We start from the raw sequence: 27,969 nt of genomic DNA on the forward strand, positions 1-27,969 counted from the left end.
TTATTAAACATGCTACATTAGTTACCTACATTAATATCACTGTACAAACGCATACGACACTTGAATATTGAATAGAATTCCATTGTAGTTCTTCAATGAATCACGAATTAGCATTCCGATTTTAAGTTCGTAAGAAAGCTGCAACAGGTAAGAGATAGTCTATATATCCATTTCGCTCTCACATTAATAAATTTCATGAATGCGAGCTTCATACCACACGATACCAAACAGAAAACTTGTTTCTTAACAAACAGTTTCCCGCCGGCTGACGAGGCGTGTGTTGCGTCTCTTTACGTTTAAAAATTTAAAAAACACGTTATTACTACTTAAACTTTTTACACAAATATATAAAGTGCAGTGAATAAATAAAACGTATTTTTTTAAATATATTTTTAATTTTATATTGTTTTGTTTTAAGTGTTGGGATTAGTGGCTAAGGTTGGTTTTGCTTTTGACATATTAATTAAAAAAAAAAGTTGTGAGAGCGGAAAGGTCGTTGCCCTTCAGGCTTACGATATTTTATACGATCTTAGCATTTATTAATTAAAATATTTTTATAACAAAACCTTTATTTTAAATTACATTTGGAAATATAATGTTCAATTTGATGCTTTTTATTTAAGATACTAATTTTCTTGTGCAATACTCTCAAGGGACAAAGTATTTGTTTTCAAACATAAAACAAATAAATAAAACAGTATTTAATGATTTATTTGTCTTGTTCATTATTGCATCAGTATTAATTATTCTAAATAACTTCATGAAACTGGTTATCAAAATTTATAAAAACACTTTTCGTTGAATCGGGTTTTTTTTCACAGACTAAATATAAACAAGTTGCATAAAGCAAATAATGTTTGATTACGAAAAAAAAATGTAATTCAGTATTAATATGTATAAGATATAATGATTATAATATTATTATTAAATATTTATCATCTTTAATACTATTTTCGGTCTAATTAATATTATTTGTCATGTTCTGCCGTTGGCAGACATTGCATTCCAGCTTGGACTGATTGCTATTATGCTATAGTATATTCATTCTACCTCCAAACAATAATATTTTATAACGATAATCCAGTTTGAATTATTAGTGAGAAAATGGGCATTACATTTTCCCATCCCAATGGTGCGTTACCACTAAAATTGTTAGCAAGTCTTCAGAAAGTCACAAACATTGTATCAGTCTATGTTAATTTAAAGTAACGAGAGAAACTTTTAACACAGTGTTGATAACGTAAATATGAATGTTGCCAGTTTTGCGTTTGTGATGTTTGCAACTTTGTTTTCAAGGAATACTTACTATATTTCTGCTACAATTATGCAAACTAATGTATGTTAAAAAAATATTCAAAACAATATTACAATAAGGAGCTGAGATGGCCCAGTGGTTACAACACGTGCATTTTACCCGATGATTTCGGGTTCAAGCCCAGGCAAGCACCACTCTACATAAGTGCTTAATTTATATTTATAATTCATAACATGCTCGGCATTGAAGGAAAACATCGTGACAAAACCTGTAGGTATGTGTCTAATTTCATCGAAATTCTACCACATGTGAATTCCACCAACCCGCATTGGAACAGCGTGGTGGAAAATATTTCAAACCCTCTCCTTAATGAAAGAGGAGGCCCAGCGGTGGGAAATTTACAGGCTGTTACTTTACTTCGTGGTAGGCCTTCATTATTATTTATCCACCTGGATAGACAAATCGCACCCACCTAATAATTAACACTTAATATTTTTGTGGTTCAGATTGAAAGGTGAGCCAGTACAACTATAGGCAGAATTGACATAACATCTTAGTTCCCATGGTTGGAGGCGTATTGACGATGTAAGGAATTGTTAATATTTCTTAGAGCGCCATTGTCTTTTGGCGGTGGTGACCATTTTCCAAGAACTGACCCATTCATCCATCCGCCAACCTGTCATAAAAAAACAATGCATAGTTCGCAATTTAATATATCTAGAAAAGTCTATGACGTCATTCAAGACTTACAATGACGTTATATGATTTTGATAATAGTTTAATAACAATAAATAAAATAAAAGTAAAAAAAATACAAATTAAAATGAATCTGTGCTTTATATATAAAAAAACGAAATTATTAATAGATATTCCATTATCGAATACTGTATTCGAAATTCAAACATTCCTTTATAATTACGAATATTAAAAAAAAGAAAACATTTTTTTTAATTCCATCGGAATTTAAGGTGAGTCTTAGTCAGACAGTCTTATGTTTCTGTTACCTGGATTCTGGTTTGTGGTTGCGACGTCACCACTTGGGTCATGACTTAATTGACCCACTTGATAAAACTCAGCCTTATTGTAAACATAGGGTTCGATATTCGTCTTAAAACGAGCGTCTAATTATGCATATATTTATTTTTAATCTGTATTTTCAAATGTCAAAAATGATATAGATAATTTTAAATTATAGCATAATAATCGCATTACGACGGGTGCAGGTGCACGTGAATCACTGGTAATGATCATGATGACTGACCAATTAAGGTCATGGCGGTCAATCTGAAAGGACACCAGTCAATGACGCTAGATATATTATAGTACATAAGTATATGCGCCAACATAGATGCTCTCTTTCTCACTCTCATAAGCCAATCTGCAAATCATATATGATAGAAAATAATTTTGGCGCCGGATTAAAGGCGTGCTTTCTGATGCACGGATTGCGTCGGGTTCGAACCCAAAACCTCTGGATTTGTGACCTTACACCACTGTGAGCTACTACACTAACGACCCAGTCAATTTATACATACTGTCCACCATTTATTCAGGAGGTATTCCACCTCCAAGATTAAATAGACATCTTTCAATATTCAATCTAAGGAACCATTAAGAGAGTCAGTATTTTTATTCCTCTTTTTCAATTACCAATACGTTTAAGTCACACCGATAAATCAGAATTCATTTCGGATAATGGCGAATGGATTTAGATTCAAAAACAAATCTCATTAAACAATAATAATAATTATTAATATAAATGTTGTTATTTAAAAGAGCAAGTATGCGAGTTTCTCGCCGTTTCTTCTCGCTGGAGGCTGCTTTCCAAAACATACTTGGTGGTAGGGATTTGTGCAAGCCCGTCTGGGTAGGTACCTACCTACCCACTCAATATTAGTATTCTACCGCCAAATAACATTACTCAGTATTGTTGTGTTCCGGTTTGAAAGTTGAGTGAGCCACCGTAACTCCAGGCACAAGGGACATAACATCTTAGTTCCCAAGGTTGATGGCACATTGACGATGTAAGGAATAGTTAATATTTCTTACAGCGTCATTGTCTATGGGTGATGGTGACCACTTACCATCAGGTGGCCCATATGCTCGTCCGCCAACCAAAACAATAAAAAAAACGACGATAGATTTAAAATATTGACATTTCAAAAATGCTTTATAGTAAAATTAATTTTAAAAAATATCTTTGATTGAATTGTAAATCTTTAACACGAACATACAAACATAAGCTTCTCATAGTGATATAGAAAAGCCACGCAGCGTTTGATAACGAAATAGTACTTTGTATGTAGCCCATCAGATTATCGGGAGCTCTAGTGCCCCATTATTGATTTAATCTAAACGATTCCAGCTTCAGTTTGCTTTATTAGTTAATACCAAAGGTCACGTAGAGGTCAATTGAAGTCTCAAGTGGCTTAGCGGATGAATACTCGCAATATAAAAAGCGAAGCTACTAATTAAATTCATTAACATCTAATCTCGTAGGTTTTTTGATGTTCTGTCCTAATGTAGTTTTGATGCTAGATAAAAATATAGGTTACTGCTGGGCTTTTCCACTACTTTGTTTGTTATTGTATATAGGTATATTTTAATTTCATGCTACATGCATGAAATTTAGATATATGTATAAACTAGCTTCTGACCGCAATTTTGCACGCGTCCAAATCCTTTTTTCCAATAATAAAATTTAGCCTATGTTACTCGTTGATAATGTAACAATCGAATGGTGAAAGATTTTTTTTAAATCGGTCCAGTAATTTTTGAGCCAATTCATTACAAACAACCAACAAAGTTTTCCTCTTTATAATATCAGTATAGAAAACAATAGATCCCGCTGAGTTTCTTTCACCAGTTCTTCAGAGGTCCGAGGTCTTGAATTCCGAACCTGTGGTAGATTATTGACTATCAATAAGCAAGTGTATACATTTCTATTTTATTTAAGATTTATGACTGTGACTTGACTACGCTGCTTAACAATGGGTTGGTGGATACATCATCATCATCATATCAGCCGTAAGACGTCCTGAACATAGGCCTCTCCCAATGATTTCCACCTTGACCGTTGAGTATCGGCCTGTATCCAGCGATACTCCGCGGACTAGACCAGATCGTCGTTCCATATCGCAGGCTATATATCCACTCGAGAAGTTTTTAGCCCCATTGCCCATCAGTCCTTCGAGCAATATGCCCAACCCATCACCGCTACATCGGTTGTTGGTGGATGCAAATGTAGAAAAATAATTCAATTCAAGTAAGTTAGATGTTATGCTTGATGAATTAAAATCACTTGAAAGTTCAGTGATATTTGGACCGGATTTGAACCCCCTAACTTTGGTTAATATTCACATCTAATTAGTAAGTCATCTTAACTTACTTGTTCTTGAGAATCAAGAAAACAATCAAGAAACATGTGAATGAGGTACGCGATCTAGTATTGTTTACTATAAATAATTAACCAACTTAATTATTATGAACTTTCTAATTTATATATTTTCTATGGCTTCATGGAGAAACCACATAAGTTCCGTTTCGATGGGGTTGGACATCTGATGCGTTGCCTCTGCATTAGTTATTATATCGCCACAATTATCTTATACCATATGTTTTATAATCATATTTTTATATAGTGTTAGTGAATAAAAAAGAGAGAAGGCCTTAGCTCAGGATTAGAAAATATAATTTCCTTATGGCTTATAAATGACGGAGCTCTGATATAAAACAACCTTCAAAATCCAATATAACGCAATTGATTCACTTCTTTTTTGAAGTTAGGTAAAACTAGACCATTAAAGACAAAAATGAACAATCATAATCATAAAAGCAAAGCACTAAAAATTTAAAACGAGATAAAATGTCTCATTAACCTCGAAATGCGATAAAATTTTGACTCTTTTCATAATACATCGTTAACTTTTAATATTCTCATAAGACATTCTTTTGTTTTACTTAACTCGTCTAATATTTAGTAACAATGAGCTATTTTAAACGAATTAGCAAACAGCTTTGTGATATTGGAAACATAAATTACAATAACTATGGTGATTGCTCAAAATAATCGCTAGGAATCCGGGTCGTGGTACCCATTACGAGGCCCTAGGGTCCTATTGAGAACATTTTTTTTTTTTTTTTTTTTTTATGGTATAGGTTGGCGGACGAGCATATGGGCCACCTGATGGTAAGTGGTCACCATCGCCCATAGACATTGACGCTGTAAGAAATATTAAGTATTCCTTAAATCATCAATGCGCCACCAACCTTGGAAACTAAGATGTTATGTCCCTTGTGCCTGTAGTTACACTGGCTCACTCACCCTTCAGACCGGAACACAACAATACCGAGTATTGTTATTTGGCGGTAGAATAACTGATGAGTGGGTGGTACCTACCCAGACGGGCTTGCACAAAGCCCTACCACCAAGTAAACATAGGGATCAATTCGAGTATAATACGGACCAAGTACTTTTTGGGCTATTATTAAATGACCAGTTTATTTGAAAACTAGCGATCCACCCCGGCTTCGCACTGCAATACTTAAACTTATACTAATTATACTATAGAATATGTTCATTTACGACATCACATTAGAAACATGTAAAATTATCAGTGTTTCTTTAATGTATTGTCAATGAATTATATTACAAAAACACTCTATGCATTAAAAAACCGCATCAAAATCTGTTGCGTATTTTTTTAAAGATCCAAGCATACATAGGGACAGACAGCAGTAAGAGACTTTATTAAAGTTATTAATTTCGGGATATTTACCATGTTTTTTATTTTTGTTCGGTGGAGCTCGATATTTCGACATTGTCTACGAATGTCTTATTCACGAGACTGAAGTGTGCGGGTAGATGCTGATAATGTTAGAGGTGTCCGTATCGAACTACCTCCTTTCTTGTACGTTTGCTACGTAAACACCGGTCACCACTACTATTGTCACCCCTACCATTGTCACTAGTTGAATTTATTTTATGTACACTCGACACTCGATCCCGTGTTTTGCAGACGAAACTCACCGTATCAATTCGCGAATTTTTTTTTTTATTTTTTTTTTATTTTGCGGGGGTTTGCATAATTTTATTATTGGATTCCATACTCTAGACAGTTGAAACCCATCCTCTCTATTGAAATTACTAAATTTAGTTATTTCAATGGCTTCTCGTACCAGTCGGGCTATGTAGTGGCGTTCTGTCGAGAGTATCTGAGTATTATGAAACTCGATCCAATGTTTCGACCCGGCTTCCAGGAGATGTTTCGCGATGGCTGATTTCTTGGTATCGTTGTTTTTTACCGCCTTGATGTGTTCGTTAATGCGACAAGATACCGTACGCTTCGTCTGTCCAACATAGGATTTACCACAACTACAGTCGATTTTATAAACTCCGGGTTTTTCCAGGGGAAAGCTATCTTTAGGCGAACGCAACATTTGCCCTATCTTCTTGAAAGGAGTGAAGATAGTCTTCACCGCATATCTACTCAGGGTTCTAGCTATCTTATCTGTCACTCCTTTAACATATGGCATAAACGCTGGTTGTCTTTCAACCCTGTACTGTCGCAGTAGCTTATTATTCCGTGCAGCTGTGTTTCTCGTTTTATATCCATTTCGCTGTAGGACCTCTTTAACATCAAGGCGGTAAAAAACAACGATACCAAGAAATCAGCCATCGCGAAACATCTCCTGGAAGCCGGGTCGAAACATTGGATCGAGTTTCATAATACTCAGATACTCTCGACAGAACGCCACTACATAGCCCGACTGGTACGAGAAGCCATTGAAATAACTAAATTTAGTAATTTCAATAGAGAGGATGGGTTTCAACTGTCGAGAGTATGGAATCCAATAATAAAATTATGCAAACCCCCGCAAAATAAAAAAAAAATAAAAAAAAAAATTCGCGAATTGATACGGTGAGTTTCGTCTGCAAAACACGGGATCGAGTGTCGAGTGTACATAAAATAAATTCAACTAGTGACAATGGTAGGGGTGACAATAGTAGTGGTGACCGGTGTTTACGTAGCAAACGTACAAGAAAGGAGGTAGTTCGATACGGACACCTCTAACATTATCAGCATCTACCCGCACACTTCAGTCTCGTGAATAAGACATTCGTAGACAATGTCGAAATATCGAGCTCCACCGAACAAAAATAAAAAACATGGTAAATATCCCGAAATTAATAACTTTAATAATAAAAATAACCATGTTAGTTTAAAATCCAGTAAGAGACTTTGTTTTATCAACCGACTTCAAAAAGGAGGGGGTTATCAATTCGTCTGTATTTCTTTTGGGTTGACCGATTTTCATATTTTTTTTTTGTTTGAAAGGTAGTGCTTACCGTGGGGTCCCATTTTAATTTTATTTTTTCCGATGATGGTATCCGTATAAAAACGACATAAGTCTTAAATTTGCATTATGTACATATATGCGCGACAAATAAGTGAATAACTGAAAATCACGTTAAACAATTTTGATGATTCTTTTTTATTATAAAGCATATACTTCAAGGGTAGTTTGGTGAAAGTTTGGTAAAGTTCTAAATAGGATCCATGACAAAGTAACGGAACGGAAGGGAACGGAACAATTCTGAGGAGCACGTTAACGATACTCGGTCGAATCTTTGATTTATATGTTATTTGGATATTTGAGTCGCCTTCCGTAACGTGGTTATGTTCATGTAATAGTCATAGTCGAATATTATAATCAACTAGCAACCCGCCCCGGCTTCGCATGGGTGCAATATTGATACTAAATATACAACAGAATTTGTTTATTTACGACATCGCATTGCACTTCTATAATTGGCTGTGTTTCTTTAGTATATTGTTTATGTATTATATATACAAACATTCCCCTCGAATCACACTATCTATTAAAAAAACCGCATCAAAATCCGTTGCGTAGTTTTAAAGATATAGGGACAGAGAAAGCGACTTTGTTTTATATACTATGTAGTGATGGAACTCCTAAACGGTTCACAGTTAGGGTACAATATGGGGCAGAATTTCTTGTTATATTTAATCAAATTTTGAGTATGTGATGCGATGTCATATGATGTACGACATATATTAGCTCTTTTGTAAAGTTTTTTTACTGAGGTCGATTACAGCTTTTTCGAGGGTTGGTACCTTGTTGTTTATGCCGCATGTATTAAAGCCGCATTTTCGAAAGTCTTTTTTTGCTATTTCCGCAAGTTTTTTTTGAAATTGTCCTCGAAGTAGTTTCTGACGGCACGCTAATTTGTCTACTTCAGCTTCAATTAAAATAAAAAAAAAAATAAAAATTTTAACAAAAAGAAAAACCGACTTCAAACAAGACGCTACTTTAAAACAAATAAAAATGCACTAAAAAGTAATAAAAATAATTGCGTATTGAACATATTTTAAGAGTCCTCCTAAGTAATTTTTATTCGTGGCTAGTTTACGAGAACGCGGATCTCGTTGGACTGGGCTGGGTAGGGCTTTTGTGCAAGCCAATGTTCAGGTAGAAGGAGCATATCAGTTCCTAAGGCTGGTGACACATTGCTGATATATGTCAAATTGGTGACAACATACCAACAGTTGGTCAGTTTGCACGTCCAATAAAGAATATTAAAAAAATTATAAATACAAGTCTGAAGTAAATTAAAGTCAATTAAATTAAAGTCAAGAAACAAATTAAAGTCTGCAAATTGATGGTGCGCCCTAACTCTATTTCTCCGTCCAATTTGCAATCCTATGGGATAATGAGAATGGAATAGCACTGGCATAATGTTGCTAATTCTATCAATCACAGATCAAAGGATTAATTTCAGTATCAAATCCAGAAGTTAACAGTAATACACTCGCCTGCCTTAGAAAGCCATTCTCGATTCTTCATTTATTTGTGTATGTGAGTGTAAAATGTAGTAGCATTAATACACGTAATTCTTTCACTTGATCTTCGCGATTAGCCTAATCCTTAAGATTGATGGCTTTATACATAATCATTATCATCATAATTACATATATAGTACAATACAAAGTTGCTTAAGTCTGTCTCTATGCTTAGATCTTTAAAATTGTACAACTGATTTTGAAGCGGTTTTTTTAAAAGATAGATTGCTTCAAGAGTAAGGTTTATATGTATAATACATGTACAATATAGTAGAGACTCACTGAAAAACTATGAAGGTATTTTACAGTATATTTAGTATTAGCATTGCAACCGTGCAAAGCCGGGTCGGGTCGCTAGTTCAAAAATAAATTAAAATCAAGTATATATGAAAACAAAAAAATCTTATTAACCGGATGTAAATATTAAACTAAGCAATATATAATATATTACAAACAAAACCTAAATATACTCAACGGGCGATATCTCATCGAAACGATCGTAAATTCAAAAATAACAGACTACTTCCATAGATTTTACAGTTTAAATAAGAGCTTTGGCATATTCTTGGCAGGAATCTCGCAGTGAAACTCGTTTTGGCAATAAAATTGGATTGATACGTTACTTAACTTTACGATAATTATAACAACATATTGAAATAGAATAAACATGATCTTCAGCCATGAACAGCTGTTGTTTGAATGATTTTATTTGTAGTTGTACTATAGAATAGAACACACTTTTCTTGCTTCTTAATCCAAAGTACAATACATGGAATACAATATATATATATATATAAAAAATTAAATTTATAAACCATAATAAAAAAAATGAATTATGATTTCGGAAAAAAAATAATTCAATTTTGCAAAACCGTCGATATTTAGGTACATACCTGCCTATATGATATGATAATACCATCCATACAATAACAACAACAGCTTGTAAATTCCCACTGCTGGGCTAAAGGCCTCCTCTCCCTTTGAGGAGAAGGTTTGGAACCTATTCCACCACGCTGTTCCAATGCGTGTTTGTAGAATACACATGTGGCAGAATTTCTATGAAATTTGTCACACGCAGGTTTCCTCACGATGTTTTCTTTCACCGCTGAGCACGAGACGGATTATAAAGAAAAATTAAGCACATGAATCAGCGGTGCTTGCCTGGGTTTGAACCCGCAGTCATCGGTTACGATGCACGCGTTCTAACCACTGGACCATCCATACATAAAAATATTAACTTTCTTAATTCGAAGCTAAAAAATCTCAGTTTTAGTCGAAATTTTAACCCGGACGCTGGTTTTCAGTTTACGATAAATTCCAGAACTACAGAACGAATTCTCGTGTGGTCTTCACTAATATACAGGGGATTCAAAAGGAAGGTTTTGGTATACAATTTATTCAGGTTTTTGTGTAAATAAGTTGAAATAGAACAATTGTTATACATATCGGAAAAAAGCAACAAAAAAAAATATAAATAAAAGATAAAAATACTACAAATAAAAATTTTAATAAAAAGAAAACCGGACTTTAGATAAAACAATATATTAAAACAAATTAATATGCACTAAAAAGTAATAAAAATAATTGCGTGTTCAAAATATATTTTGCTCCTAAGTTTAAATTAAATGAAAAATATTAGACTACTTAAAAGTCGATTAACGATTATATAACGTAGTTATAGTGTTAAAAGTTATGAGGTAACAAACGTAAAAAATATGCAGACGAATTGTTAACCTCCTCCTTTTTGAAGTCAGATGAAAAATAAACTTATATCAATCCATATGAAGCCGGTATTGGTTTGTATATAGAGAGTACACGATTCGTGTAATGGAGAGTCCATTCAGAGAACCATTTATAGCCCAGTTAAAATAAATACGGTTTTAAACGGTACAAACATATAAATCATATATTACTTCTCGCAGGCAAAGTAGCTGGCAGGATTAGTAGAGAACTAATATTACTATGCGATTATGAGTTTGTTTGTTACACTTGCCGAGACAGCTTAGAACGCATGCATCTTAACCGATGATTGCCGGTTCAATCGCAGGCAAGCACCACCATTCATGTGCCTTATTTGTGTTTATAAATCATCTCGTGCTCGGTAAAGGAAAACATCGTGAGGAAACCCACATGTGTCTAATTTCATAGAAATTCTGCCACATGGGTTTTCCACCAATTCGCATTGGAACATCATAGTACAATATGTTCCAAATCTTCTGATCGGAGAGAGAGAGGAGGCCTTAGCCCAGCAGTGGGAATTTAGAGGCTGTTGTTGTTGTTACACTCTCTCGTCGTACCTTCTGATCATAATTAGATTTAGCATATACGTTGGTAGCTACCGAAAAGACCTGAATTAAGTAGTAATCATCGGATTTTGTGTACCCTGCAATTCTTCTAGCTTGGAGGCCCACAAAGGTGGGTAACCATCGGAGCGTCACGGAAACATGAGCAAGTGATCCCGTGATGCAACCCGCAGACGAAATAGGTACCACAGGTTTTTCAGTCGATATTCTGGTGCACTGGGGCGTACCAGACTTTCTCAGCACTGGCGATTTCCGCATACGCTTAAGAGCGTATTTCCAGTGAGAAATAAAAGTGTTACCGACCCCTAGTGAAAATTACTAATAATAATTAGTAATAAGAATCAGAAAAGACAAAACTATCTTAATTTATAATACGAGTGAACAATAACATTAATTACTTTAAAATAATAAGCATTAAAAACATAAATCAAATGAAAGAACAAAATAGTATATCAAGGACTCAAACTTCGCGCCAAAAAGTTAGGGTAAGACAGTTTGACAGATGATCGAACGCTCTTTATTTTTTAATAAATACGCCTCAAGGTATTGATGCACAAGGTATGTCTAGTAATCATTTATTTTATATTGTATTTTAAACAAAGAGGTTTAATAACTAAATGAAACTAAATGATAAGTTGGTCCATCTCAATGATATTCTAATAAACAGATATGTTATACCCATACTAAACAACAGAAAAAAGTGTGCCACGCCGGGGACCGTTTTTTATTTTTACATTTCGTTAAAAGTAAAAAGGATAGCTTGATAAAAACAATAAGTAAAAGAGATAACTAGATGTTTTAATTAGGCAAAACGTATTACTACGTAAGAATGATGTATTATAACGTATTACTACGTAAAACAACTAAAGGCAAACGTCCCAATAAGGACGTTTTCTAGTCTTCACTTTTTGCGCGTTAATAACATATCTGTTTACTACAACATCATTGGTCCATCACTAATTTGCGCTCCTTCTCCTCCAAAACCTAGATGACTTTTGATTTTGTCTTTTGACTAATGCTCTTTGCCATTTCTCTAGTGGTCTGAATTCTGTGCGTGAACTATGAGTGTGCATTTTGGGCAAACGCCAGATCCCAAAGTGCTCAATAACAATAGCTTTACGAGCAGACACTTCTGTAAACAAGCACTGTTTGTTTGTTCGAACGTTATTAAATTAGTTTGTGAGAAGTTCAATTATTTTCAAGGATGCTTCGATACGTAGTCAGTTAACAATAACAGTTTTAAGTGTTGTTTATATGATCTGAGATCGTCCATAATCAAAAAACTGTATGTGTATGGGCATGTTTCAACGTGCTTATCTCAATTTAGAACTAAGTATATCTAAATGAGGAACTCAGATCTAAAATTGAACTTATCAAACACTTTGCAAATTGCGATTTAGACATACACAATTTTTGAATTAGATACCTTCTAAACACTTAATTAACACTCAATAAATATATTTAATTTAACGAAATTCTGAAACGATACTGTGTAATACTGTAATACTCTTGTTAGTATTGGAGTAACGTAGTAATAAGCGCCGTTCTCCACGAAAGGACATTTTAGTATAAAATAAAGTCGATTACATGTGTTTATGTTTACCCAATAGTCAGGGGCCATCTGAAAATCAGTGCTGTGCATTAGCACAGCTTATACTGAGATGAACCCCTTGCTACCTACACTGTATTCTTTAAATTTAATTATTTTCTTCTGTATAATATATGTTATGTATGTGTGTAGCAAAATAAATGGTTTAAAATGGTTTACCGCTCTCCTTTGTGTATGCTGATCTTTAAAATTACAGAACGAATTTCTATGCAGTTTTGATAAATAGAAAACGACGGTTTATATTTATAATTCATACAAAATGCTGATAATTTGAGAGATAAACGCTAGTTGATCCTACGACATAGATTACAATAACTACTACAAGTACTATAGTATTGTACACCGTAAAAAGTTTATGTCTATCTCTAAGCGATAACCCACAATAACCTTTGCTTTTTACGAGAAATAATGGCTTATTTTCGAAGCGATTTTAAATAATACAACATTAATCCTTACGCAATTAAGTACCTTAAATATATTGTGCAGGCCTTAACATGTAATTTAAATGAATATTTTTGGTGATATTACAGATTTAAAATTTAGGGACATAGCGATGGAATTAAAACTTTTCTGTACTATCAGCCTCCGTGCAAAGTGGGGCGGGTCGGGTTATAAACATATAGCAATAATACATATACATATAGCAGTAAAACAAAGTTAACAACACTCGGTCCCTTATGCAACTATAGACGCTCTCAGGTTTCATTACAAAATTTCAACATAGTTATATACAATCAAGCGGCTTGTGTCAAATATTTGCGCAAATTTTGACGCTTGCAAAGATTGTTAATTAGTGTTATAGTACGACACAACTTAAAAACAAAATTAAAATAAACTTTATTCAAGTAGGCTTTTACAAGCACTTTTGAATCGTCATTTTACAATTAAGTGAAGCTACCGGTTCGGAAAGTAGATTCTACCGAGAAGAACCGGCTATAAACACAGTAGTTACTCTTTTTTAACATTTAAAAAATACAAAGTCATGTGTAAGTTAGTTAAGTGTATTGGAAGTCAACAGGTATAAATCCATGGTTTTTTATCATCTATAAAATCTTGTATCGAATAATGTGCTTTTCTTACCAATGTATTTTTTTTTACAAACGATTTGAATTTACGAAACGGCAAAGTTAAAAATGTCTGCGGAATTTTATTATAGAAACGGATACCTTGCCCCAAGAAGGATTTATTGACTTTGCGGACTCGGAAACTTGGCGTTATAAGCTTATCCTTACTCCTAGTGCACATACAATGATTATCATTGATTTTATCAAATAATATCAAAGTGATCAATGTTACTGTGAATATATACATAATATTGTTATAAATATACTGCGATGCAACAGTGAGTATTCTTCTTCGTTAAAAAACATCCCGAAGAGAGTCTCTAGCTCTAAAGTCCTAGATTTACACAACCAATAAAAATAGCTCCCTATCACGCCATTCGATGCTAATCGTCGCTATAGATTCTCGCGTCAGTTCAACTCGAGAAAGCGAGTGCATGTAAATCTACGTGTCAAATTTAGGAATATATTAGGTCATATGATATTACCAGTTATTACGTTTGTTTAAAGATCATATACGCATGAGAAATAATTATTGATAATTATTTCTTATGAGAGCGATTCGGATGTTATCGGTTTTACGAATTTTGCCGATCTAAGTTGTGTGACTCTTTTATAATTAACTAATGTCCGCTCGCAGCTTCACTCGCGTGAGGAAGGTTTGAGATATCCCATTTAGGTATTCCGTTACGGTAGATTGAGCAGTTAACGAATGAAAGCGTAACAAATTGACTAACTCACTTTCGTATCATAGTATTCTGTATTCATATTTCAAGGTACGATTTGGAGGGATTATTTTTACGTTTCCTGTAATATTTTTGTGACATCCACGACATATCTTATAATATTATATATATTCATAAATAAGAAAGGCATATTATTAAACACAATATTATATAGATGATAAAACTGCGTGGAACTAATACTTGTTGACTTATAGGCAGGATTATACTTTAAACTTTGGAAAAGAGTTACTTCTGACAATCTTGCCGAATCATATCGGTATAATCTACATTTCCAACCGGCAGTAGCTTCACAATATTTTTGTTAATTGACGATTGAAAAGTGTTTATAAAAGCCTACTTGAATTAAGTATATTTTGATTGTACGCATTCTCCAGTGTGTATCGACGCAAATACCTCATTCAGAGGGATGAGGTGTAATAGGGCTTCCACGACATCAAGAACAGTAAATAATAAGTATCTCATTGCACGACCTAATCTGAATGACAAAGTGTTCGAAACATAAGGCCGTGTACACTAACCGCATTATACGAATCGTATTGCACATTCCTTATATCATATGAACTGATTCCTGCTTGAAACAGACTAACCAAAGATTTACTCAACCGGCTAGATTGAGAAACCAATTAACGTCTATATTATTCAAAAATAACTGACTTAACTAAGTTACTCCTTATTACATCAGCTATCTGCCAGGGAAAGTCAAAATCAGTCCAGCCGTTCTAGAGATTAGTCGGAACAAACAGACAGATTCACAGACAAAAATTGGAAAAAAAGGTTATTTTGGTATATGTACGAAATACGTGAATGAGATTAGTAAAAAGCGTTCAGGCTCAGATCGCTCTTCCTCTATTACTTAATTTTCAAAATAAAACCGTTAACGGATTTCACAATATTTTATTTTCATAGGACAAATCGATAATAACAAACGAATGCCTGACAGCTATCTAGAATGCAGTTTTGTCGTTTTCCGAAAGCGATATCATACCAGTGTCTACTTCAAGAGTTTATTAACTAGTAACTCCAAGGCATAGTTCTTGATCGTATCGATGGCGTTGCTCATACAAAATCAAAATAAACTTTATTCAAGTGGGCTTTTACAAGCACTTTTGAATCGTCATTTAACAATTAAGTGAAGCAACCAAGGATTCGGAAAATAGACTCTACCGAGAAGAACCGGCAAGAAACTCAGTAGTTACTCTTTTTCAACATTTGAAAAAATACAGTCATGTTGGTGAATACAATTATTTAAATTAATATATTATTATTATGTATACTGTCTATTGAGCAACCTATAGTTAATACAGCACCATCAACAGTCATTAATAATATCTTTGATCAACATTGGGTCCAAAGGTGTTATGTCCCTTGTTATTACTTTGACATGCCGGATCAGAACGATTATAGATATAAAGTCTTACTCTTTGGCTGTAGAAATAGGCTATTTGTCAATGCCAAAATATAGTGTCAATTATTGTAATCAGTATACATATATTATGAGTTTTAAAATGATTATTTACTAACGAAAGATGAAAATAATACTTAATTTATTCAAAAATCCATAAATAAAAATGATTTTTTTTAAACGTTTGTCACGTGACACAAAACGCTTCTGATTGGCCGGGCTTATGATTAAGTCACTTGCTGTTAACCTTGCTTGCCTACTATATGTACCAAAGATTAAAATACAGGCAAGTGACGTCACCGACCCCATTGCAGCGCCATATTGTCCAAGTAGCCTTTTCGCGCGCTATTTAAATATGGAATTTTTAATATGATAAGTTTCGGCAAATATGAACTGCTAATAAAAAAAATAACTATTACTTGGTTTCTTAGACTCTACTAAATGATATAAAATAGTCAAATAGCCTAACAAGTGGCTAAAATGTCAAATACAATTAAATAAAAGCAACGGGATCACGTATCTATCGAAGCGTGTCCAAATCATCCGGTGACGCGTGACTTGGAAATTTCTTAGGCGTGAGCCGTAACTGGGGTCAATAGTCGGAAATACTTTCCTTATAGTCTATTTTAAAATATCCAGGTAATCCTGAAAAATACCCTTTTTAACCGCTTTTTGCTCATAAAGCGCATTGACCTATATTTAAGACCCGATTGAACACGATAGCTCAGAACTTCAACAAATAAAATTGTCGTTTCTAATTTTTTTTTTTTTTTTAACTAGTTTTGGGCTTTCAAACAAGTTACTGAAGCGCTTTTTTTATGTTACTTGGTGGGAAAATCGACCACTTCATTGTAATTTCTCACCACAACCTATAGCCAAGCGCTGCAACGAACATAAACTATTCTTTTAATCCTTAGGATCTAAGATAGTATATGAATGAAGTTATGATTGGCTAACTCAACCAAACCAAAACAACAATACTAAATACTTCTACTTGACTTGAGAATATGTGATGATGAGTACGGGCATGCTCACAAAAACCTGTCACCAAGTCAATTCAATTATAAAAATTATATGATTTTCCACCCAATTTTTAAATGATTCATCAAATCCAATTTCAAATGTTTTACTACCTCCATGGAAAAAATATGGAATGACCATTCTCTAGATTTTTTCCAGCATGTAATTTAAACAAGGTAAAAAAAAATTACCCTAGCTATTACAATTGTTGACTATGTTTAGTCTCTATCTTAAAATATACGAGAACCGCTTGCTCACAACTGTGCAATAGATATTTGCAAGTGTCGAGTGAGAAAAATAATGTTTGTTTTTGTTCTAGGTGACATAATGCGAGAGAGCCTAAGACGGCTGGCCTCTGACGACGCAATGGCACCACGGTCGTGTTCGGGAAGGGTCAGGGTCGAGCTGCTCACTGGCGATCATATCACCATTGACGTCGCTGTAAGTGCACGCCAAATTAAACAAACATAGCCCTAAAAATACTTTACTAGACCTAACGTTAGTGCGAGGGGTAATTGCCCAATTACCGCTTTTCTACTCCAAAAACTAATTTCATCATTTAAGACAATATTTAGAGATTACTATCTATCCGTTTTAAATCTTGTCTAATCTTAGAAGTAGATTATCTACATTCTTTACACGATTGAAGAGATTAAATGATAAGGAATTAAGAATCTGAGTCAAATTTTGAATATTTCATAGTCGTAATAACTTTTTAAATTTCCAAAAAGATTATGTTTCTTCCTAAAAGGACAAAACTTTTCATTTAAAGTCAATAAAATGTTCTTATTTCCTTGTTTATTGATTTCAGAGAAAAGCCAGCGGAGCTGATCTTCTGGACGCAATTTGTGATGATCTAGATATAGTAGAGAAAGATTATTTTGGACTGCTACACGTTCACCGAAGCGATCCTCGAGTCTGGGTTGACTTGAAAAGGAGACTCTCCAAGACTTTTAGAAGTGAGAACAATTTTAAACGGGATTTTAATTTAATTTTTTTTAATTTAAAATTCTTTATTGACCAACAACATAAGTTGTGACAAAAGGCGGACTTAATGCCTGAAGGCATTCTCTACCAGTCAACCTTTAGGCCAAACAGAAAGTCATGAAGGCGGTAACAATAAATTTTATAATAAATACGATAGTAATAATAATAAAACAAGAACATAGATGAAATATTGTATATATGCATAAGATTACACATTTATAATTATATATACATACATGATATAAAATAACAGAGTCGTAATAGAAATTATAAAAACACAGCGTAGTGAGAAAAAAAAGAGAATTGTATGTACGGGATGTATTATTTGTAAGAGCAGTAACTGAGTGTCCTCCACAACAGGGGCTGCAAAGATTTTTTCAGCTCTATTAAAAATTGATGGAAATATCAGCCGACAAATGTAGGCTTCCTCACGATGTTCTCCTTTGACATCACAACATGAATAATAAAAACAAATTAAACACACGAGAATATTGCAAGATCTGTCTCTATTAGATTATATAGATTATTTTTGCAATTTGTTTATGCTAGCTGACCAAAAATAGGTTATACCTCCAAAATTTCCAATTTTAATTTGAAGAAACTATTTAACAAAAGAGGTTACGATAGAATTGTCCTTGTGTGTGTACATTACGTCGCAGTTTTCAGCGTGGTCTCAATTTCCTTTCTCAACGTCATAAGTATACTTTAGTAATAACTTTCCCTTTGATACCTTATATCTAAGTAATTTATCAGGTTTTTTTACACTATATAGCATAAATATATATTTGGGGTTAAAGAAACAATTATTTTATGGCTATAAATGACATATTTATGTTATAGATGAACCATGGGAGGTGAAGATGGCGGTAAAGTTCTACCCCCCAGAACCCTCAGAGTTAAATGATGAGGCATCCAGATACCAGCTCGGGCTAGCCATTAGGAGAGATCTAATAGAGGGTAGGTAATCATTTCTCATAATCTGGCACATGGCCCAAAGGATAGAAAGAGGTTGTTCCTTGTACCAATGCTATGAGTTTCACATTTTCAAAAATTCATATTATACCGTACATACATAATATTACAGAATTGAAACTGATATATCCTTAATTTTACTCTTTTTTTTAATGACACACAAACAATGATTATCAGAATATAATTTAATTGAAATTACCCGTGTTATGGATTCAAAGTATACTACTATTTCTTGTTTTTCAAAAATGTATCTTACAATATGCACGTAATTTGGCCAGTAACTAGACAGCAAAATTGGCTATACTATATAATTAAATGTAAGTAAGTCAGTTAGTTTATCCAAACTACGGTTTACGTACTTATACTCTTAATTTTAATTGGGCAAATCGATTTGCGCAAGTGAACGACTTGAGGTTGAAGTTATTTGTTAACGATAAAATATGATTATTGACATTACGTACGGTACGGTACGGTGCGACACGAAATAAAAAGCTCCGTAATATTCTCACAGTAAAAATACATAAAGTCAATAAACGTGTGTGTTTGTGTGCTTATAATTGACTGATGCCTAAGTGTTATAGTATTGATAAATAAAAAGATATATATAATAACCCTAATAATATATAATAACTAATAATTCTAGTACATAAAAGTGCACCAAAAAAGAAAAAGACGAGAAACCTTAACAGGAATAGTGAGTGGCGATCAATTGTGATTGTAAAGTGAGTGCAAGAGTATTAATAAGCAGTAAACAATTACATAAAGTATATCTTATGCACAAAGAAATGATAAACAAATCGGAATAAACAACAATAACTTTTTGTGTCGGTAACAGCTAAATAAAAATAGTGACTGAGTTTGAGAAGTATTAACCTACCTTCAGTTAATTTTATACGTCATAACAATGATACATAAGGAATAACATTTTTAACTCTCCGACGAGTAAGTGATTGGTGTAGCGGCAAAGGCCCTATGGTGTCACTCGTCGTGTTCGGGATCGATTCTCAGCTAAGGCTACTTATTCGTACTTGCATGTTTATATTTTTTTTTTTATATATTTTTTTTTTCTTTGAATATATGTCAGTGAAGAAAATTAGGAAAAATTATTAATTGAAGCATTATTTCAATAACTATGCCACCAAAAAAAAATAATGTTAATAAAAGAACAGAATCAGTATGCACTAAGTGCAAAGTATTAATAAAAGAGGAAGACTATCTTAATTGTGCCCTATGTACAAAAATCTACCACAAAGTATGCATCAACAGTATCGATGATATTGGTAGTAATGACACCTGGGTTTGCCACGAGTGTAAAGCTAATAGCCGACGCCGAGTAAATAATACAATTACACCAACGGTTAAGAATGTAACTAAGATTTTTGAAAACAATAAAGTCAAAACTACTGATTGCAAATCTAATTCTTCTTCGCCTAAAGATATACAAATAACAAAACAAGACATTAGAGATATAATTAAAAATGAAATACAGAGTATGAGGACTGGTTTATTAGTAGATATTAGAAGTATGCTAAGAGATTTGATACAGGAAGAATTAAAGTCAGTTAGAGAAGAAATAAACAATATAGAACAGTCGATGATTTTTTTGAATGAAAGCTATGAATCTGCAAAAAATAATATAGCAAAATACCAAACCAAGTTAGATAACCTTGAAAAAGAAACCAAAAATCAACAATCAGTTATACAAAACTTACAAAATAGACTAGAGAACATGGACCAGCAAAACAGATGTAATAATATAGAAATTCAAAACTTACCAGAACACAGGAATGAAAATTTGATAACAACTATAATGCAAATAGCCAAAACAGTGTCGTGCAACATCATGGAAGACGACATAGTTCAATGCACTAGAGTTGCAAAAATTAATAACAACAACAAAAGACCGCGTTCTATAATAATAAAATTCGCAACACCAAGGCTGAGAGACACTATGTTAGCTCACGTAATTAAGTTCAACAAAATAAACCAGCAAGATAAAATCAACACTAGTCACATCGGGCTGGCAGGAGACAAGAAACCTATTTACATTATGGAACACCTGTCACCTGCAAATAAAGCATTACATGCGGCGACCAGGTTAAAAACTAAGGAAAAACGCTACCGTTTTGTTTGGGTTAGGCAAGGAAAAATATTCGTGCGGAAATCGGAAACGGCGGAATGCATATGTATAAAAAACCAATCAACTTTAGACAAGTTAGAATAAGACAGGAGATGTTCAATGCATGATTGGCAAGAGAAAACTCATAAAATTCTTTCCGTTATCTATATATTACCAAAACGTTCGAGGGCTTCGTACAAAAACACATGAGTTTCTATGCAACCTTCTGAGCTGTAACCATGATATTGTAATACTCACAGAAACTTGGCTAAACAACCAAATCAACGACTCCGAATTGTTTGATAACCGGTATGTTGTCTACAGAAAAGATAGAGAAAATTCAATCTTTCATAAAAATAAAGAAGGAGGTGGTGTATTAGTGGCAGTTTTGAAAAAATTTAACTCGTACAGACTAAAAACATATGAAAGTAATTGTGAGGAATTATGGGTAAGAGTTCAAACAGCGAATAGTAGCTGCTATGGAATTAACATATGTGCGATTTACCTTCCTCCTCCTGTAAAAAATGAGGTTCTTACTCATTTCATAGAAAATTACAACAGGATCTCCGAAATCATTAAAAATGTTGTTGTCGTCGGTGATTTTAATCTAAGCTGCATAAAATGGTCTCCAAACGAAACGGACGTCACCTACATTAATAAAAACAACATAAATGTAGCAAAGGAATTTGTAAATTATGTATGTCTTAATAATTTTACTCAACACAACAATGTTAGCAACTGCAATGATAGAATACTAGATTTAGTTTTGAGCGATAACAATAACATTAAAGTGTCGCAGAATTTCATACCTCTGGTACCAGCCGATCAATTTCATCCACCGCTAGAGATACTTATTCATAATAACACGTCATCCAAAGGAATTTATAATAACACAGAGGAAATAAGAATGAATTTTTTCAAGGCAGATTATGATAAAATAAACAGTGCACTGGATGAAATTGACTGGCTGCATGAATTCAAAAATTGCAGTACAGTTAACGAAATGGTCGATATCTTTTACCAGAGACTACACGAAATAATAAATAAATATGTACCTAAATGTAAATCCAAGGGCAACAAGCACCCACCGTGGTTTACAAGATGTCTTATCAAAATGATAGGAGAAAAACATAAGCTACTAAAAAAATTCAGACTATACGGGAATCCATTAGATGAAATATCATTGCAAATATTAAGTAAACGTTGTAGGGTGCAATCAAAGGAATGCTATAATAACTACATTAAAAATATTGAAGATTGTATAGGCAGGAATCCAAAATACTTTTGGATTTTTTTAAAAAATAAAAATAAAAAATATAATAGCTATCCTAATAATATGTACATGCAGGGTAAAAATGTAGAGGGAGAAATCAAAATCTGTAACGCGTTTGTGTCGCATTTTTCAGCAGTGTATAATTATCGCACACCACCATCACAAACCACCATAGAAGATCGGGGGACTGACTTGATGGGCACATCTCTTCTGAACCATTTGCATATTGAAAGAAAATCAATAAAGCTTTATTTAAATAGTCTTAAAATAAACAAAAGCACAGGCTCAGATGACATCCCACCTATATTCCTGAAAAGATGTGCTAATCAATTAAGTGGTCCGTTATGCTTAATATTTAACAAGAGTCTGCAAACAGGAACATTTCCCTTGAAATGGAAAGGTTGTCCCAATCCACAAATCAGGTGATGTAGATATAATTGAAAATTATAGGCCAATATCTATTTTACCAGTAATTGCCAAAACTTTCGAAGCCATGGTTCTTCCGCACCTTACTTTTTATTTTAAGCAACACCAAAATAATAATCAACATGGTTTTGTAAAAGGCAGATCGACAAACACTAATCTGGTGGCATATGTAGACCGTATTATGATGTTAATGGACGATCAAATACAAGTCGATGCTATCTACACAGACTTTTCGAAAGCCTTCGACAGAGTATGTCATGATACACTATTAAAAAAACTATACAGTTTTGGAATAGTTGGTTCTTTACTCGATTGGCTTAAATCGTATTTAAACGATCGTACACAATACGTTGTCGTAAGTGGTTTTCGATCTGTCTCTTACAGAGTCAGTTCTGGGGTTCCCCAAGGGTCACATCTAGGTCCATGGCTTTTCAATGTTTTCATAAGGGATGTATCCAACACAATCAAGCATAGTGAAGTTTTCCTTTTTGCAGATGATTTGAAACTTATTAAACCAATTAAAAGTAATTTAGACTCTGTACATCTTCAAGATGATTTAAACGCTTTACATAAGTGGTGTGAAATGAACAAAATGATAATGAATCCCGAAAAATGTTTTCATATAAAGTTCACCCGCAATAAAAAAAACTTTCCATCAGATTATTACATACAGAGATGCATTTTAAAAGAAGTTACACAAATTCGGGATCTGGGCATCATTTTAGATTCAAAGCTGACTTTTTTGCCGCAATTTGATAACATCACTGCAAAAGCATCATTAAAGAAATTTGGGTTTTTTAATTAGAAATGCCAAAATATTTAAAAATGCGTCAACAAAAATAATGTTATACAATGTATATGTGCGCACCATCCTAGAGTATTGTAGTACAGTATGGTCGCCACATTATAACGTGAATCAACTTAAAATTGAGAGAGTACAAAAAAGATTTTTGCGTCATTTAACTTTTTCAAGTGAAGGTTCAAAACAAAATTATAATTACAAAGATCAATTAGCATTTTATAACATGTACAGCCTTTCAAGTCGTAGAATTCTCTTGGATCTTTTGTTCTTGTACAAAATAGTCAGAAATAAAATCGACTGCCCTCAAATTCTCAGGGGAATAAATTTCAATGTGCCTAGGAAAGTATGTCCACGTTATCCAATAAGTGTATTTTACATTAGACCATCTAAAACTAAACTAGGACAAAATGCACCTCTTGTAAGATTAGGTAAAACATATAATAAATACTCAATGTCACTTGACATATTTAAGGACTCCATTAATAAATACAAAAAATATATTCTGGAGTTATTATTAAAATCGTAACTACAAAATAAAACATTTATTGTAAGCATGTAAATTTAAGAAATTAATGAAAAATGTATTCAATGTTATTATTAATTTTTTTTTATACTTAAATTTTTAATTTTTTTTTTAATTAATTACTATTTATTGTTTTTCTTATTTAAATTATTTTGTCATATGTTATTAATGTGATAAATGATTTGAGTGCACTAATTTATAATACTTTTTTAGCTTTATTTTCAATGTTATTAATTATTAATTTAAATTAATTTATTTTTAAATCTTTAATTTTATATACAAATGTGGTTAGCAATTGTTAGTATTCAGTATTATAAAAATATTGCTTATATTGTAATCTGTCTTAAGTAAAACAAAAAAAATATATTGTACCTAAGAATGCATGTTGTGGCCGTCTTAAAGAGTCGCACATTTTATATAAGTTTCAATGTGTTTTTATGATTACATGTGTAAGTGTTGTGACTGCTGATGGTCCTTAATAAAATAAAATAAAAAAAATAAAATAAAATAAAATGATAATATTTCCAGGTCGTCTTAATTGCTCGACGATCACATATGCTCTGCTCGCCTCATACGTGCTCCAAGCTGAAGTGGGGGATAGAGAGGGGAGGGTAAACGTTGCGATGCTCACAGAGCACCACGCTGTTCCTCTGCAAGTGATCACACCAGACTTAGAGGATAAAGTTGATGAGCTGTATAGAAAACACAAGTATGTACTGAGTACTTTATCTGTTTTAGAGAAAAATAACATGAGCAGAGGAAAACTTTAATATTTCCTAGGGGCCTCCGGCTTCGCACGGGTGCAATGATATGACATCACAGCCGCATCAAAAGCCGTTGCGTAGTTTTAAAGATTTAAGCATACATAGGGATATAGGGACAGAGAAAGAGACTTTTTTTTATACTATGTAGTGATATAGAATTTAGTTGTCGCTTTTAATTATATAAATTATGTTCTTTCTTGAATTCAAGTTTGCTTCATACAAAATTTCATCAAATTCGGCACAATGGTTTGGTAGTGAACAGTATATAGCAACTGACAGATAAAGTAACTTTCACATTTTTTTAATTATTATAGATTAATTCAAAGTGTTAGTAATAGGTAAATAGTTATACTATTTCTAATTCCAGAGGTCAAACTCCAGCTGAAGCCGAACTGAACTATCTCGAGAACGCGAAAAAACTGGCCATGTACGGGGCCGAGTTACACAGTGTTAAGGACTCAGAAGACGTTGACATCGAGCTCGCTGTCTGCGCGGCTGGAATCTCCGTCTTAAGAGATGGGTGAGGTCCTATAATCGTACTAGTGATACACAGAAGAAAAACTTTTAGAGTTTGTCAGAAACAATTGATTACAACAACAACAACAGCCTGTAAATTCCCACTGCTAGGCTAAAGCTTCTCCCTTTGAGGAGAAGGTTTGGAACATATTCCACCACGCTGTTGCGGGTAGGTGGAATACACATGTGGCAGAATTTCTATGAAATTTGTCACATGCAAGTTTCTTCACGATGTTTCCCTTCACCGCTGAGCACGAGATGAATTATAAAGACAAATTAAGCACATGAATCAGCGGTGCTTGCCTGGGTTTGAACCCGCAATCATCGGTTGAGATGCACGCGTTCTAACCACTGGGCCATCTCGACTCATATAATTGATTAATGTTGAAATATACTGTTTACTATTTATCTGAAAACAAATAACTTAAAATTGTATTTTCTGTGCTGAACAAATTAATTTAAAATAATCGTACGCTTTTCAATTAATTTTAATACGTTTTTGCTAAATTTAAACTTTAATTAATGTGTTTAAAGTTAATAAAAATAAGTTTTAAATAAATTATGGTCAAATGTTTATAATTAAAAAAAAACAATTGTGTTGTGTATTTTATGTTATTTTAATATTTAATCTTGACTGTGTATGATTAACGAGTAAATAATCTATAGTAAAAATTTATAGTAAGTTACTCTTGAAAGTAAATCTATAACTATAATAGAAATGGTGTGTCCCTGTGTATTTACTAAATTCATGTGTGTATACACGGTACATAAATAACTTTTTTTTTTCAATTTTTGTTTGTCCGTCTGACTGTCTGTTTGTCCCGGCTAATCTATGGAACAGCTGGACCGATTTTGATGATACTTTCACTGGCAAAAAACTGATGTAATAATAAACTTAGGCTACAACAATAACGTTTTCGTTTAATTCAAACGCGCGCGTAGTCGATGTCACAGGTAAACGATATCATCAAATAAACATTCGAATTTCCCCAGTATGGTCATGAACCGGTTCCCCTGGGCGAAGATCCTCAAGATCAGCTACAACAAACGCACGTACACTTTGAGACTCAGGGCCAGCGAATTCGACGAGTTCGAAACCCACGTCAGCTTCAAGTTGGCCTCCACTCGCTCCAGCAAACGGCTTTGGAGGTGCAGCGTGGAGCACCATATGTTCTTCAGGTACATAATCTCGAACAACCTATCAAATCAATGGCCCCAAGCTCAGTTCAGAATTAAAATATACTTTATTCGAGAAGCATTTTTATAAGCGCTTTAGAATCGTAAGATTATAATTGACTTTGCAGTCAATACGAAATACCAACATCATTGAACATTGTTTATATTTTGCATTATCGATTGGTGTTTACAATCCGTCTCGTGCCCAGCGGTGAAGAAAATATCGTGGGGAAAATTGCATGTTTTATAAATTTAGATTTATAATGTACTAACTATGGGAGTTTCTTGCTATTTTTTCACTGGAGGTTTCTTTCAGAAACGGTCAGAAATTTCTATGAAATTAGACACATTTCCTCACGATGTTTTCCATCACCGCCGAGGTTGAGATGAGTTATAAACACCAATTAAGCACATAACTATTCAGTGGTGCTTGAACGTTGAACTCATAATCATCGGTTCAGATGCACGCGTTCTAACCACTGGGCCATCTCAGCTGTTACAATGATACGTGTGTGATGTATTGCGGCAGACGCGAGGCGCCAGTGGCGGTGGAGCGCGTGTCGGGCTGGCCGCGTCTCGGCTCGCGGCGCGTGTCTTGCCGCCGCACGCTGCGACAGCTACGCGACCCCGCCGCCCCGCACGCCCCGCACGCCGCCTGACACCACGCCAACCCGCTGCCACAGCTGTGTGTCAAATAGAGCAACATCTTTGCTCGAAATAGCGCGAAGCATAGTCGCGTAAGTGTGCAAAAACTTTTTGGCGCTAAAACGCCTGTTCGTTGATGAAAAGCAATAAGGTAACATTACGAAAATGGGAGTACTTTCGTGAATGTGTGCGAACACTTGGACGAAGATTATAAAGTTTTTAAATACTGTATTCAAGTAGGACTTTAGGAGAATTAGACTAAGCGATTTAGACTGCCATATTGTAAGTAAATAATTGTAATAACATATCAGTTCTATGAAAAGGTAAATTAAACTGGTTCGGGTATAATTATACTTAAAAGGTTACGACAAACTCAGTGCTTACTTACTCTTTGGTATACATATTATAAAATTTGAGTGTCTCTTTGTAAAATGTGATCATATATCAACAGATCATAATAATGCTTATGTAACAGAAATTGACTATATTATTAATATAATAATTA

At 33.7% G+C, this 27,969-nt stretch overlaps 1 protein-coding gene across 1 annotated transcript; it reads left to right on the forward strand.

Moving 5' to 3' along the window:
- The first annotated feature begins 265 nt into the window (after positions 1-265).
- Positions 266-27,897, forward strand: LOC124540325 (protein 4.1 homolog). Its single transcript, XM_047117812.1, has 8 exons — positions 266-438; positions 17,581-17,702; positions 18,073-18,220; positions 19,089-19,205; positions 24,892-25,072; positions 25,495-25,647; positions 26,637-26,822; positions 27,349-27,897. Exons 2-8 carry the CDS (start codon positions 17,589-17,591, stop codon positions 27,476-27,478), a joined length of 1,029 nt encoding a protein of 342 aa, XP_046973768.1. The 5' UTR covers positions 266-438; positions 17,581-17,588; the 3' UTR covers positions 27,479-27,897.
- Positions 27,898-27,969: the final 72 nt, after the last annotated feature.

The sequence above is a fragment of the Vanessa cardui genome, chromosome 24, assembly GCF_905220365.1.
Source record: "Vanessa cardui chromosome 24, ilVanCard2.1, whole genome shotgun sequence".
NCBI classification, from domain to species: domain Eukaryota; kingdom Metazoa; phylum Arthropoda; class Insecta; order Lepidoptera; family Nymphalidae; genus Vanessa; species Vanessa cardui.